This window comes from Marmota marmota, unplaced genomic scaffold, assembly GCF_001458135.2.
Source record: "Marmota marmota marmota unplaced genomic scaffold, marMar, whole genome shotgun sequence".
NCBI lineage: Eukaryota > Metazoa > Chordata > Mammalia > Rodentia > Sciuridae > Marmota > Marmota marmota.
The window spans coordinates 43,088,025-43,103,428 of NW_026000082.1; the positions used below are offsets into that span (position 1 = coordinate 43,088,025).

Consider the following 15,404-nt stretch of genomic DNA (forward strand, 5'->3'; position numbering starts at 1 on the left):
CTCAGGCACACAGCTCCTGGGAATATAGGGACCTGTAGGTATTCTGGCCGTGGAAATGTACAGGGAAGCGTTTCTCTGGTGAGCAAACTCCGGGACTGGGGGGGAACAGGTGCTCTGTCCTCCACCCTCGGAATGCCCAGCAATTTCTCTTTGAAGCTAGTAAGATAACTCTACAGGTGCAGTATCTAGTTACTATGGTAATGTCCTTAGAGAAAAGGGGGCTGTCTTAAACAGCCCGGACTTTGGTCTCAATTATCTAGCACCTGGGATTAAAGGAATACTAAATAATAATGTAGTCACGGTACTAAGGAGCTATGGAACTTTTTTTTTTTTTTTTTTTTTTTTTTTTTAGTTATCGGCGGATACAACATCTTTGTTTTGTATGTGGTGCTGAGGATCGAACCCGGGCCGCTCGCATGCCAGGCGAGTGCGCTACCACTTGAGCCACATCCTCAGCCCCTATGGAACTTTTGATATAAAGAAACCTGGCTTCTTGGAGGGACAGCCACTCTTTTTCTCTTCTTCTTGCCTCTGCATCTCCTCACTGTGTCTCTTTTTATTTGCCTTATGGAAAGAAAAATCAGGAGTAAGAAAATGATACACTTAGGACAAATGATATGAAACAAATAGTAGAATCTGAGTGTTGACAATAACAGAAATTGTTGAATTTGTTCTGGAAAATGGTCAGGACTCGCCAAAAGGTCTCTTGCAACAATGAACTCATTATTTACCACTAGAGAACTTTGTCCTGGTCCTGCAGAGTGGAGGCTGGGGTGATGTGGGTTCAATGTGTCATCTTTGTATAGAGGTTACAATTTAATTCAAACTTGGGCCATCCAATGTCANCCCAGGTGTATTCTACCACTGAGCCACATCCCCAGCCTTTTTTATTTATTTCTTTATTTTTTCAGACAGGGTTTTGCTAAGTTGCTGAGGCTGGCCTCGAACTTGGATCTTCCTGCCTTGACCTCCCCTGTCGCTGGGATTACACGTGAGCGCCAAAGCAACCAGCTCAGACATGTCTTGATACATTATTGTTTAAAAAATGCATTTCCATTTCCATTGCTTAATGAAAGATCTCTTTTCCTTCAAACCTTTTGGGCTTTAAAAATAATACTCCGAATGGGAGAAGAGCCTGCCAGAGGCCAGGTGCGGGGGGACGCAGGGCGCAGCTGGGGCAGGAACGGTGGCAGGAGCTGGGAGCCCTGCTGGCTGTTTACCGACGGAGCCAGAGGCTGAAGTTCAGCCTGCGCTGGGGGCAGAGACGCTGGTCCCGAGCCCTCCCCCGCCTTTGATCCGCAGGGCGCCCTGTCCTTTGAGCCCCGCGGCTCCCTCCGGGCTGGCACTCTCGCCTTGCGGGCTAGTGGGACCCTTCGGGGGCACTCTGGTCCGGTGGCCTCGCGGGCTCGGAAGCGGGCGGGCGATATGCTGCGTCTGCTGGCGACCCGCTGCACCCGGGGCCTGGGGTCCAGCGTGCCTGCGCGTCCTGCCACCGGGCTCTGCCTCCCGGGGCGCAGCCCGAGCCGCCGGGCCTCCGACATGCCCCGGAACCACCCGCCCAGCCCCGAGTTGGTGGCCCGGTCGGTGGGCATCTGCTCCATGATGCGCCTGCCCGTGCAGACGTCCCCGGAGGGGCTGGACGCTGCCTTCATTGGGGTGCCCCTGGACATTGGGACCTCCAACCGGCCCGGTGCGAGGTAAGGTCCCCGGCGTCGGGGTTGGGACGTGTGGCTGGGACTGATTATGGAGCGTGGAAGGCGCGCGGACAGACACCTCCGCTCACCCTGGGTAGGTTGGAAGCTGGTGGCCGGCTCCAAAATGGTTTGAGAGACCTTTGATTCCCCTCCTTCCTCCACAAGCGGTCCAGGGCTCAACACGTGACTGGAGGGCTGGTCCTCTCGTGTCATCATTGGTCAGGAAGGGTTTCTGGAGCCCCCTCCTGGGACCTTGCTGGGATGGAGGATGTGGGTACCTTCTCTGCTCTCTCCACCCGGCCTTACAGTGGAAGGTGACATTTTGTTTGAGAACAGAAACTGGCTGCCCCTTCCCCAAATCTCTAAGTATAACTGACTGGGGGTGGCGGGGAAGCAAAGAAGCTCGAATTAAGGAAAATTTCTCAGGATTAAATTAGAGAAAGTAAAACCCCTTTTCCTAATTATTGAGCATCAGCAATTTCTAATTCAGCTCTTCGAATCTGATTGTAACTGTCTGAATGGTCAAAGCCTTATTTTATTTATTTTTGTAGGTACTGGGGATTGAACCCAGGGGCACTTTACCACTGAGTTACATCCCCAGCCCTTAATTGTTTGTTTTTTGAGACAGTCTTGCTAAATTGCCAAGACTGGTTTTGAACTTGTGATCCTTCTGCCTCATTTTCCTGGGTCACTGGGATTACAGGTGTGGCCCATAGGCCCAGCTCCAAAGCCACCATTTATTATTTAAATGTATGTCCCCACCGGCAGGACACATCAACGTGGGCAGCGAACCTAGATGGGGAGGAATGAAGGGACAAGAGTCACGAAAGGTGACAGCAAGACAGGAGTTCTGATCAAGCTGCAAACTTTTATTGTTCACACAGGGGTATTTATGGGCTGGGAATGGGGGAGCTCTCTTATCGGCAGTTGCTGGATGTCTTCACAAGGTGAGATACCACAGGATGTTTCAGGAAGACAGATGGCCGCAGGATGTCTCAGGGAGATGGATGGCTGCAGGGTGTCTCCCAGGCAAGATGTCTCCCAGGGGGCTGTTTCTTGTAACTGTCAGGCTATTCTTTGAAGGAGAACTCCCTTCTAGTCCCTGGCAAATGTAAGGCACTTTGCATAGATTACCTCATTTCTTAGAACAAGGATGTGAAGTAAATACCATTATTATCATATGGATTTGGAAACTGAGTCTTGGGGAGATTAAAATATTATATAATGTCATTTAATAAGTGGTGATGAGTGGGCCCCTAACTCTGTGTTTTTATTTATTTGCAGAACTGGGAATTGGACCCAGAGATGCTCTACCACTGAGCTATATCCCCAGCCGCCCCCCCCCCCATTTTTTTGAGGCAGGGTCTTGTTTGATTGCCTAGGCTGATCTAGAATTTGTAATCCTCCTATCTCAGCCTCACCAAATTGATGAGCTTATAGGTTGTGCCGCCATGCCCAGCAAATTTGTGCCTTTAATTTCTTTAATATACAAACTAGGGCTGGGAGGTAGACAGCTTACTTAGCATGCACAAGACCCTGTGTTTGTTCCCAGCACCGCAAAAAGAAGAAAAAAAATTATATATATATATATATATATATATATGATCAGTGGGTCTCAGTAGGGGTGGGTTTGCACCCAGGGGACATCTGGCAATGCCTAGAAGTATTTTGCTTGTCACAACTTGGGGGAGAAAGTGCTACTGACATCTAGTGGGTACAGGCCAGAGAAGCTGTTAAACATCCTGCAAGGCAAAAACCCGCAGAAGAGACTACTTGAATGTCAGCAGACCCGAGCTGTTAAAGCCTGGCCTAGCAGAGAGAGCCTTCGCACCTGGGCATGGGGCTGACAGGTGATTCTTTTCCTCCAGATTCGGACCCCGACGCATCCGGGAAGAATCTGTGATGCTCCGGACAGTCAATCCCAGCACGGGGGCCCTGCCCTTCCAGTCCCTCACAGTAGCTGACCTGGGCGATGTGAATGTCAATCTTTACAACCTTCAGGACAGCTGCCGGCTAATTCAAGAAGCCTATCAGAAAATAGTAGCAGCTGGTTGTGTTCCTCTGACCTTGGGTAATGTCTGCTAGGGTGAGGGAAGTTCTCTGGGCTCATTTGTCATTCGCTTGAGTACTGCTACTTCTGCAGAAGATGGTAACAGTAGGAAAGAGAACATTCTAATTCCTTTATTTTAGTCCCTGGGGACAGGATATGTAAAATATTGGAGTAGTGTGGCCGGTAGGGCTGGTGGACTAGGGGAAGGAGGATGAGGCCTTTGCTTTGGTGTATAATTTGAAGGATGCAAAAAAAAAAAAAAAAAAAAAAAATNATATTTATAATCCCAACAACTTGGGAGGCTGAGGCAGGAGGATTACAAGTTGGAAGCCGGCTTCAGTAACTTAGTGAGACCCTGTCTCAAAATTAAAAGTAAAAAAGACTGGAGGTATAGCTCAGTGGTGGAGCACTCCTGGTTTCAATTCTCAGTACAAAAATAAACAAGCAAACAAATAAACAAAAATCTGTGTTAAAATAGGGTCGCTCTTTTACTAAGTGCTATGGCTTCCTTTAAATGTTATACCCCAGTATGTGTCTCACCATCCCAGGCCCGGGGAAGGCTGCCAGTAGGGACTCCCTGTGACTTTCCAAGGATTTCAAAGACAATGTTCATCATGACTGTGGGGAGAGCTGCAAAGGGTGTCTGTCCTGGTCAGGATCCTAATCAACCCGTAGGGTAACTTTCCCTTCACCCTCCTCCACTCTCACTTTCTTATTTCTTTCTTCTCTGATTTGTAAATAGTTAAAATGACCCAGAACTTTTTCTAAATATTCCAATTTATTTTTGCCAAATGAGAGGTCCTAGTCTGCACAGCATGGTGGTAGGGACCTTGGCTTCTAGGTGGAAGGTTTGAAATCTCAGCTCTACCTTTCACTAGCTGTGTTACTGTATCCACTGCTTGGTGCTTCATTTCCTCGTTGTGAAATGGGCATAGTAATAATGCCTACCCATTGTATTGTGGAAGAAGCATATAATGAATGGGCATACAAGATGCCCATCCTAGCTGGGCATGATGGGGCACACCTGTAGTCCCAGCGACTCAAGAGGCTGAGGCAGGATGATTGCACCTTGAAGACAGCCTCAGCAATGTAGTGAGGCCCTAAGTGACTTAGTGAGATTCTGTCTCAAAATGAAAGGGGCTAGGGGATGTGGCTCAGTAGTAGAGCACTTGCCTGGCATGTGAGAGGGTGTAGGCTTGATTTCTGCCACTACAAATGAACACATAAACTGCCCATCATTGTGCCTGGCCTATTTTAGGCTTAAATAAACGTTAACTATTGATTATTAATAATTATCAATAGTAATACTTTCCTAGGCCTGCACTGCTCAAAAGGGTAGCCATTAGCTACATGTTAAGTTTAAACTAATTAAAATATGCAGTTCCTCAGCCACCATATTGGCTAGCGCAGACAGAACATTTCCATCATCCCAGAAAGTTCTCTTGGACAGAGTTGTTCTAGGGAATTACTTGTAAGCAATTCAATTCATAGATTCATCTAATTTTCTCTTTTCAGTGACAGTGACATCTTAAGCATCCCTCTATTGACCAAGATCGCTCTTTGGCTGTGTTTTTAGACCTCTAGTCCAGCTGAAAGGGAGGCAGAATTGGCAAACTCGGGGTTGTTGCACATGATCATCTTACTCATGTTCCAGATATTTCTCTATTTTATGCTTTGCAGGTGGAGATCACACAATCACGTATCCCATATTGCAAGCACTGGCAAAAAAGTAAGTCCCAAATGGCTTGGCCAAGTGAGGTTTCAAGATTCAGGAGCTAAGGAGCAGCGGTTTGCTGCCAGGTGGTATTGGGTGACTGCTGTGGACTCAGGTTATTGGGAGTGACAGGAAAATCCCAACCAACTTGCTTTTGAGATCAAAGTTAAGGCTGAGGGGCTGGGGCTTTAGCTCAGCGGTGGAGCGCTCACCTAGCTCGTGTGAGGCATTGGCTTTGATCCTCAGCACCACATAAAATAAGTAAATCAAATAAAGGTATGTACAACTAAAAAAATTAAAAAAAAATTAAGGCTGAGCTCCAGGTGTGTCTGTCAGTCTCTGGCCCTTCCCTTGGCCCAGACCTGCTCTGGTACGCACCCAGCCCTCTCCACTGGCCTGTTGGGGAAGGTAAGCCCCTCGTGAAATACACAACCCCAGTTCACTTTGGTTTCTGTTTCGCTTCAAGGGCTGAATCCAAATTGTGACGGGCACAGCAGTGAAGGGCCCCTGTTTTCTCGTGCCAGGGCCCCTTTCCCAGGCAGTGTCGATGAACACACAGTGTCTTTATTTGTTTTTATGTGGTGCTGAGGATCGAACCCAGTGCCTCGTACATGTGAGGCAAGTGCTTTACCACTGAGCTACTGCCCCAGCCCTGACAGGCAGTGTCTTTTCAGGGATGAAGTCAACCAGGGACTAACCAGCTTTGGCTAATTTAGTTGGAGGAGGAGACAGAGGGCTGAGGCAGTGGGTGGCAGCTCCAGAATTAGTTTTTGGGAAGGGCGTATGGGCAGCTTTGCGGCTGGAGGTACATGGAGACAGATCCTGTCTCCAAGCCGCGCCTGCCTCCCACTGGCGGGGACCACATGTCCCCGTGGGGAGTCCTCAGGGTTGCTGGTGGTTCTGGAGAAGAGCCGGCTCACAGCTCCCTGTTGGTTCCGCAGTCGGAATCGCCGTGGCTGCTTGGTCTGGCCTTTAGCTGAGCTCTCTCCCATGCTCTTTTATTTATCCATTTATTCATTTAATTTTGGTTGTGGAGGTTGAATCCAGGGTGCTTTACTACTGAGCCACACTCCCAGCCCTTTTACTTTTTCATTTTGAGTCAGGGCCTTGCTAACTTTCTTAGGGTCTTGCTAAGTGGCCAAGGTTGGCCTTGAACTTGCATTCCTCCCGCCCAGCCTCTGGAGTTGCTGGAATTACAACTGCCACCCTGTCCAGCCCTCCAGCCCTCTGAAGGTGCAGCAGTCCTGGATGGGAGACCCTGGGTGGTAGCCTAATTACGTGTCTCTTTCTGCCTGGCTGCTCTGTTTACCGCTGCTCTGAGATGCTAAGTGATTTGAAGACACAAACCAGTTGGCACGTGGGTAGTTGAGGCCAAGTCTCTCCTCTGTGACTCTGAACTGTCATCAAGTTTTGGCGACCTGAAGGGTGGCTGTGTTTGGGCCCCACAGGGATGTTTGGCCTCTAACTGTCCTGTTGTCCTCAGGTATGGCCCTGTGGGGCTGCTGCATGTGGACGCCCACCTGGACACTGCCGACAAGGCCCTGGGGGAGAAGCTCTACCATGGGACACCCTTCCGGCGGTGCGTGGAGGAGGGCCTCCTGGACTGTCAGCGGGTGGTGCAGATTGGCATCCGGGGCTCTTCCATGACCCTGGATCCCTACAGATACAACAGGAACCAGGTGAAAGACTGAATGCCCCCCAACTCCTCTCCATTGCCTATCATGTGGCCAGGGCTTTGCTAATCAAGTTCAAGGTAGGGTCAAAGGGCTGATTTTCCTTCAAGAGGGTCATGTGGCAAAGAGGAGTGAGGGTGCTAGTAAGGCAGAGGAGGCCTGTTTGGGGGCTGGGGAGGCCAAAAGAAACAACCAACCTCTCAGAAAAGAGGTGGGGGTCCCAACACAAGGCAGGTTGCTTCCTTCTGAGTTCTCATCCTTACCACTTGGTAGAGTGGCTCTGGGGTCAACACAGGATAAAGATCCAAGTGGGAAGACACCTCCCTTGCTGTTGGGGCTTGCCAAGGCAGTGTTCTGGACAGAACCATCCAGAAGGGGCTCTTGTGGGCAGCCCAGGTTCCGTCTCTTGCCTTAGCAAAGCTTCCCTCTGCTCCCTGTTCAGTGCTTAGCTTTGACCCTGCTCCCTCCCCTTACCTGTGAGCCGGGGACAGCAGTTCCTCCCCGTGGGAGGCTGAGGGTCGGATGTGATGTGCCCATGAAGAACTGAGCAAGGAGCTGGCCTTGACCTCCAGCTCTTCCATTGCCCCCTCCTCAGGGCTTCCGTGTGGTCCTGGCTGAAGACTGCTGGATGAAGTCGCTGGTCCCTCTGATGGCGGAGGTCCGGCAGCAGATGGGAGGCAAACCCCTTTACATCAGCTTTGATATTGACGCCTTGGATCCTGCCTATGCCCCGGGGACAGGGACGCCTGAAATTGCTGGTCTCACCCCTAGTCAGGTAAGGAGCCTTCCCCAGGAAGAGTCCTGGGCCAGGGGAAACTTGACACCCCACTCTTCTAGGACTTGTAGTCTTTAGTATCAGGAGAGGATTTCATGGAACTGGACTTGAATCCAGGGGTGCTCTACCACTGAGCTACATCCCAGTCCTTTTTATTTTTTGAGACAGGTCCTCACCAAGTTGACCAGGCTGGCCTTGAAATTGCCAGCCTCCTGTCTCAGCCTCCCCAGTAGCAGGGATTACAGACATGCAGCACTGTACCCTGGCTGCGGTGCCCTTAGAATTCAGAAATTGGAAGGATTTCTGAAACAAAATCCTCACCCTCTGCAGATCCTCCTTCTGGGCTTCCTGCCTGCAGGATGGAAACCCTTTCCACGCCGTCTTCCTACCTGCCCTCCCTTGTCCTGTCTTCAGACTACACCTCACTACCTGGGCTCCTCCCATCACGGTGTCTACCCCTTCTTTCCCTGGGCCTGGGATGTCCTTCTTTTCCACTTGAGCTTAGCCAAGGCCTTGAAATGTTTCCACATTTCGGAAGCCTTCCTCCTCCTCTCCTCTCCAGGCTGTTACTTGTGCTTTTTCTATTCTGGGCTTGCTTTTCTTAAAGCCCTTTCATACACGACATTGAACAGATTGGCCTGTCTCATCATCAGTGAAGTGCTCAGGAGCAGGGACCGGGCACTAGTTATTCGTGCCTCTGGGAGGCCACCGGTGTGGCTGCAGGAATTCTAAGGATGGGCATGTGCCCGGAGCAACCCACGGAATCTTCTCCACTGGTCATTTTTCTTCGTTAATGATTCCAGTAATGACAACTTACTAGTATGGTTCTCATCTTGGACAGGCTCTGGAGGCCATCCGGGGCTGTCAGGGCCTAAACGTGGTGGGCTGTGATCTTGTGGAGGTTTCCCCGCTGTACGATCTCTCTGGTGAGTAAGCAGGAAAACTGACCTGTGGGCAGCTGCTGGTTCACGTTTTCTTTGGCATGGAGGATTGAACCCAGGGGTGTTCCACCAAAGAGCTGCATTTCCTCAACACCCCACCCCCGGCCCTATTTTTTTTTTTGAGAAAAAGAAAAAGAAGATTTACTACTTTGCTAGCAAAGGAGAAACACAGGAGACTTCTGTCCCAGAGGCTGATTCTGCCCATCAACAGGAAATGGGGAGGGGGTGGGTGGGAGGGTTTAAGGTGACTCTAAGGCTACAGTCCACTGGTCTGTTGAGTTGTAATCCACTTGTTGACTTGGGAGATAGTCATTTCTGAGATCTTCTGGTATCAGGCCCAAAGCCTAGATTACTTCCTTCCTATGGTGGGTGTGTACTCAGGGACAGAAAATTGTGCCTAAAATGGGGAAGAAAGGCAATCCCTTTTCCCCTGAGATTAGGGAGGAGCAGCGAGGGGAAGAGAACCACATCCATTTAAAAAATCAAGTTGCAGTGGCAGAGCAGCAAGGGCTGTATTCAGAGCATAAGATGGCCCACTGTGGCATCTCCGCATTGCCAGTTTCTACATTGCATTTCTATGGAAAAATGGGCGACTACGTCTCCAAGCTGCTTCTTGCTGAAAGAGGGTGAAGTTGGGGGAAGTACCCCAAAGTCCTTGTTCTCTATCAGTGGGGCACCTCCCTGCCTTTTTTGGAGTCAGGGTCTCATTAAATCGCCCAGGCTGGCCTTGGACCTGTGAACCTTCTGCCTTAGCCTCTCGGGTAGCTGAGGTTAGAGGTGTGCACCACCACCTCCAGCCTGGGGAACCTGCTGAGTATGTCTGACAGGGGAGAAAATAAGCCTCTATAAATATGAGCAGCAACCCCGATAAAACTCTGGAGGTGCCAGGTATTAATAGCTTGCCCATATCAGGAGGAGATGGGTGCCATGATTTGTCCTCCTCTGAAACTTCACTTTTTTTTTGTGGCGCTGAGAATCAAACCCAGGGCCTCATACATGCCAGGCAAATGCTCTATCACTGAGCCACAGGCCACATCCCCAACCCTAAAATTTTTTTTTTTTTTTTTTGTGGTGCTGGGGATTGAACCCAGGGCCTTATGCATGTGAGGCAAGCCCTCTACCAACGAGCTCTAAGTAAGTTCTCAAAGCATAATGTTTACACACAGTGGGGCGTTGGCTGGTTAAGATCTTCCAAGCAGGTGCTGTCCTAATAGTTTTAATTTATTTTTGTTTTTTTCTTTTGGCGCTGGGGACTAAACTCAGGCCCTCGTATGCACAGGCATGTGCTGTGCCACTGAGCTACACCCCCAGGCCAATAATTTTGATTTAGAAAAGCTCATAAAGTTAGGCCTGTTAGCCTCAGAGGATAAATATAATACAGTACATGCCATTATTATAAAATTTCCTTTTGGGGAAAAAGATCTAAGTGTAAACCAAGAAGCTTCTGAATTTTCAAATACTATTTCTACTTGTTGCTTGAGGAGGGCAGAGCGCCAGGGGGGCACCCCCAGGGTGGGTGTTGGGGGATGGGCAGCAGGGAGGGCGGCCATGTGCTCCACTCACCCGGGTCTCACTCTTCTGATTTTGTCCTAGGGAATACAGCCCTCCTGGCGGCTAACCTGCTGTTTGAGATGCTGTGTGTTCTCCCCAAAGTGGCAACTGCCTGAACCTTGTCTCTTCTAGACAAAATGGATGCACTGCCAACCACTCCTCAGGAGCTTACTAGCGAGCAGTACTGAAGAGGGTAGGCCAGGACAGCTTGCTGCTCAGGGTCGTTGGTGGCTATAGAACAAGGACATTCAGAATTCTAACCCAAACACATTTCTAAGGGTTTCAATTGACTTTAAAAACTGAGGCACTTGAAACTGCTCAGATTTTTTTTTTCTTTGATGAAAGATGGAGGAGAGGAAGTGGAGGGAGAATTTCACTCAAGGTCATCTAAAAATGGGATGAAGGAATAAAAAAAATTATGAAAGGATAGTGCACAAAGACTCCACATTTCAATACTATCTTCCTTTAAGATAGAGCTCCTTTGAGGAGCTCAGAGCTGCATCTTGGTTTATTTATTTATTTGCGGTGCTGTGATTGAACTCAGGGCCTCACTCATGCCATCACTGAGCCACATTCCCAGCCCCGCATCTTGGTTTTAGGATCACTGAAAACATAAATGATCTTTGAAGAAAAACAACATGCAGTTCCTAATAAAGAAATGTCCCCAGAAGCCCAGATAACATCAGCTGAGCCTTTGATGAACCTTCTAATCCACTCTCTAGGAGACTCAATTTTGCATTATTTACTTTAAGCCAACACGCTCTTCTGGCCAGCAGTTCCTGAAATCTGCAGCTGGGCTGTGCTGATCCCAAGCGTTGCTGAGAGAAACTTCAAGATGATCATCTTGCAGTTCAAGAGCTACCCACAGTCATCACACATTAAAATAGTTTATTTGTTTTCAGTCTGTAATATTCTTAAAACAATATCAGCTTCAGTGCCTGTTCACAATACAAAAAACAAAACTTAAAAAACAACAAACAAAAAACCCTAAAACATAAAAAAGACACAATTTGCCAAATAAGTTATTCGTTCCTAAGGGTATCAAAAGTGCAAAATAGTCACCTTCTTAGATATGTCTCCCAAGTACCATCATCTTTCTGAATAAACTCAACAGGGTCAGCAGCTGCCATATGGCGTGTGTTTTTCAAGAGACAATGTAAGTTGAGGCTAAGAGTGTTTTGCATGTTTCTTTATTTTGCAGTGCTAGGGTTGTAGGCAGGTGTAGCCACTCCCCAGGCCCTGTATCAGCTTTAGTAGTTTTTTTTTTTTTATGTGTGTGTGGTGCTGAGGATTGAACCCAGGGCCTTCTGCACTAGATGCAAGCACTCTACCTACTGAGCTGTATCCCTGCCCCTGCATCAGCTTTTAAGGAGTTCTATTTTAAAGGGACCCAAAACAAAACAAGGCTGGGTGTTTGTTTCCAATTTCTATTCCCAAACAAAGCAAATCACTTAACAGTAGTTCCCCTGTCTTTCTACACCAGGGGAACTCTTAAGCACTAATGGCAGCTGCAAACTGATTAGGATGATAATAAGTAACAGGCTAGAGTAGAAGAGGATGTGAATCAGGAGGAGTTCCACCTATTTGAAAACCACAACCCAGCTCTCCTGGAAGACCAGGATGCCTCCCAGGCGGGGCAGTCCTGCTGGTGGAGAGGAAGGGCCAAGGACGTCAGTGTTAGACAAATACCTGAGCGATAAACAAGTATTTCTGAGATGGGAGAGTATTCTACAAAGACTCACTTCAGGCTAGTTCTCATTCCTCTGCTAAACATGATGCACAGTCTGTACAGACCAGAAATACCCACCTCTGAGAACCTCTGAGAACATCAGCGTTGATATTTGAAGACTAGAGAGTTACACCCCAACTGGGTTCGGTGATTACGTACATCAGAATGAGAAGTGGTGGCACTGGCTGAGTGTCACAACGGCTCATACATTTGACACAAAATAAAACTCATGGAAATAACATTCAGAAGGAAAGGCTTGCATGGTTAAGGATAAAATTCAATCTAAAAAGCTCCCTAGCGTCCTCGTGGAACACATCTATCAGCCCCCGACAGAGCTGCAGAATTTTTGGACTGAAATATTTGCCGGGATTATTGTCAACTCCAATCACCATTTTCCTTTCCTAGTGCAAATGGAAAGTGCAGTGGTCTGTAGGTTCTCTTCATTTTAATGGTACAAAAAGGGGGGAAAAATCGGGGGGAGTTTTTGGTTTTCCATTAGTACCAGAAATTAAAAACAAAAGCCTGCCAATGGAACAAAGCACTGTTCACATGAGCAACAGGCCATAAAAAATCCAGACAACGGCAGGGCACAGCGCACCTGTGATCCCAGTGGCTCCAGAGGCGAAGGCAGGAGGATCACAAATTCAAAGCCAGCCTCAGCAACTTAGCGAGGCCCTAAGCAACTTAGCGAGACCCTGTCTCAAAAAATAAAAAGGGCTGGGAGTGTGGCTCAGTGGTAAAGTGTCCCTGGGTTCAGTCCCTAGTATCCAAACAAAACAAAACTCCAGAAATTAATTTTAAGGACTGGTGTATCAAAGAGCTAAGGAGCTCTCGGGGCTGGGTGCCACAAGACAGGGATTCCAGAGTGAGCATCCACTTCCAAAGGATCGTGGGAAGAATGAAGCCCTGGCAGTGATTTATTTATATTTAAATAAAGCTCTAGACTGACTCCATGAAGCTGTATGAATTCCTGGGCTCATATGATTTATTATTTACCACTGTAGCTCAAGGTTTAAATTATTCAGGATCCAAGTGGCTTGGTTTAAAGCAATTATGATTAAAGAAATACTAACTTAGTAAATGACCCATCCCTGATTTTTGCCCTTTACTCTACAAAAGGGCATTTGCTTTGACAGACAGACCACTCTTGGAAATTGTCCAAATTCCTGATGGTCTGGCCCTAAAAACAAAGGCCTGCCCTCAAGGGGCCCAGAGCCCGAGTAGAGTGTGCAGCAAACCCAGAGCTGACCGTCGAGGGAGAGGGTAACAGCGACAAAGCCGCAGTGCCAAAGCACAGCCAGAGGCGGAAGGCAGGCTGCTTGCAAAATGGGCCTAGAGTCCGTCTGAGCTCACCTGTCACAAAAGAAGACTTGAAGACAAAGCATTTTTTGTGTAACAGTGTTCAAAATACAGCTGTTGAGGGTTTAAGTTCCTTGATACAAAGATGTGTCTAGAGTGTTACTAGACAGACGCCACCGGAGTGAAGAGCTTCCTCCCCGACTCTGGCAGGCAGGAATAATCTGTTTTCAGTCTGACATCTACTGGCTTTATATAGCAGCTTATCTACGTTCAGAGAACAAGATCACAAGTTATGGCTCCTAATATCCACACCCTACAATCGACAGGCAGAAAGGCATCTGAGAACGTACAGGTCAACGGCTCAAAGTCATGACAGTGCTCTTGCTGGGCAGACTCCTCCCCGGGATGGAGGGGTGATGTGATGCTCACAAAGGATCCCTCCAGCCGCTGCCCAGACCTCCCTTCCCCTGGCTGGGGAGGAAACAGGCTCCTATGCGGAGACCCCACTAGACCCTTTCCTTTCAAAGCTGTGGCTGGCAAACTGCTGTGGGGGATCCCCCGCAAGATGCACTTCTTGCCACTGACTCCCAGAACCACCACTGTGCATGAGACTGCTTGGCACCAGGCCTCGTTCAAGGGGCAGGCCGAGAAGGCAAGGTGGTGGTCAGGGTGGGGAGCATGCGCCTGGGCAGAAGCTCAGCAGGGGCCAGCGTGGGCCTGAGGGTGCGCAGGGGCAAGTGACTGGACTTGTGGGACAGGCTCCTGAGGTTCCGTCTGGGTGCCGCTGTTTCTCCAATGAAGGGCCAGGAAGGGGCAGGTGGTGTGAGCCCGGGACAGGGGCAGCAAAGAGGAGGGAATGAGCAGTCTATTTAAATAGTGCGGCATTCAACTGAAGTCAAAAAACCCAAAGGGAAATATTTTGATCTAGAGAATTTGAACCTGTAGCGTGTTTCCCTCCCAGGTGAGGACGGGAGTGAGGGCCGGATGGAGAGGTTCTTCCCACCACTGTTCTAAAAGAGGAATCTAAAATCTATGCTTTGTCCGTGGTGACTGAGTCCTGAAAAATACCTGTTCCTGGGGCATGTTAAAAAGCTGGAGAGTTCACATCTCTTTTTGAAGCCTCTCAGTCTAGCTCGGGCCAGGAGGGGATGTAGAACCTCTGCAGGGACCCTTCCAACAGGCGCTCCATCCACAGGGACAACTTGCTCAGCTTTCCCTTGATGGGCCGGGGTCCCAGGCCACAGGAGGGTCTCCCCCGAGACTCGCCCAGGGGGAGGGAGGGGTCGAGGTCACCGCAGGACCCCATGGCTTCCTCCTCTTCCACTGTTTTTTGGGGTTTGAAGAGGCAGAAGTATTTCTTGTGGCCGTTCAGGGCCAGGACGTAGCCAGTGTAGTCCCGCTCCAGGAAGTGCTTGTCATACTGGTTTGGGATCGGGGCTGCGTCTTGAGCAAATTCCAGTAAGTATTCCAGCCACTCTCTGTGCTTGTCCAGGCTCAGGAAGGAGAAGTGCAGGCAGCTGCTGCTGTGGGGAGAAGGGGCGGACTCAGGGCGCTTCCCACGCCAGTCAGACTGGAAAGGAAAGGAAAAGGAGGGGCCTGGACACAGGAAGAAGCCGAGGGCCTGTGACAGTCCCTTGTCTCACTCACCCGCCCCGACCCATTGCTGGCTCAGAGAGTGGCGGGGACAGTCTGTTTTCTGAAGGGCTCAGGGAGCAGCATGGATTTCAAGCTCTGTTCTGAACAGAGAGATCATGAAAGTTGAGGGGGAAAAGAGGGCCCCCGTGATGGCCCGAAGTGTCCAAGACTTCGCTGCATGGATCAAGCCCACAGCCACAGAGGAGTGGGCACGGTGGTCCCCGGGGGCCCTTCACCCAAAGGTGCACACCTGCTCCCTCTCTCCCTGCGGCTTCCACACCCCCGCAGACTCCTTGAAGGCGGTAAACTTACAACCCCTCAGGAAAAAGGAAACTTAGGGCTC

General features: G+C 49.3%; 2 protein-coding genes across 9 annotated transcripts in view; one reads left to right on the forward strand and one right to left on the reverse strand.

The window, feature by feature from the left end:
- Nucleotides 1-1,255: 1,255 nt before the first annotated feature.
- Agmat (agmatinase) lies at nt 1,256-11,520 on the forward strand. Of its 2 annotated transcripts, none has more exons than XM_015485670.2 (7): nt 1,256-1,697; nt 3,563-3,765; nt 5,425-5,473; nt 6,942-7,137; nt 7,727-7,906; nt 8,748-8,832; nt 10,441-11,520. In XM_015485670.2, the coding sequence occupies exons 1-7, from the start codon at nt 1,426-1,428 to the stop codon at nt 10,512-10,514; spliced, it is 1,059 nt and encodes a 352-aa protein (XP_015341156.1). In that variant the 5' UTR covers nt 1,256-1,425; the 3' UTR covers nt 10,515-11,520. The 2 variants fall into 2 exon arrangements, with proteins under 2 accessions (XP_015341156.1, XP_015341157.1); XM_015485671.2 differs by lacking the exon at nt 10,441-11,520 and adding an exon at nt 9,939-10,000.
- Dnajc16 (DnaJ heat shock protein family (Hsp40) member C16) overlaps nt 11,270-15,404 on the reverse strand; it is a 38,673-nt gene continuing 34,538 nt past the window's right edge. For 5 of the 7 annotated variants that reach the window (XM_048816275.1, XM_015485667.2, XM_015485669.2 and 2 more), the window contains one exon: nt 11,270-14,949. In XM_048816275.1, coding sequence (XP_048672232.1) covers nt 14,550-14,949 — 400 coding nt within the window. In that variant the 3' untranslated portion in view covers nt 11,270-14,549. Of the gene's footprint in view, nt 14,997-15,404 lie in introns of all 7 variants that reach the window. The other 2 variants (XM_015485668.2, XM_048816276.1) reach the window with 2 other exon arrangements.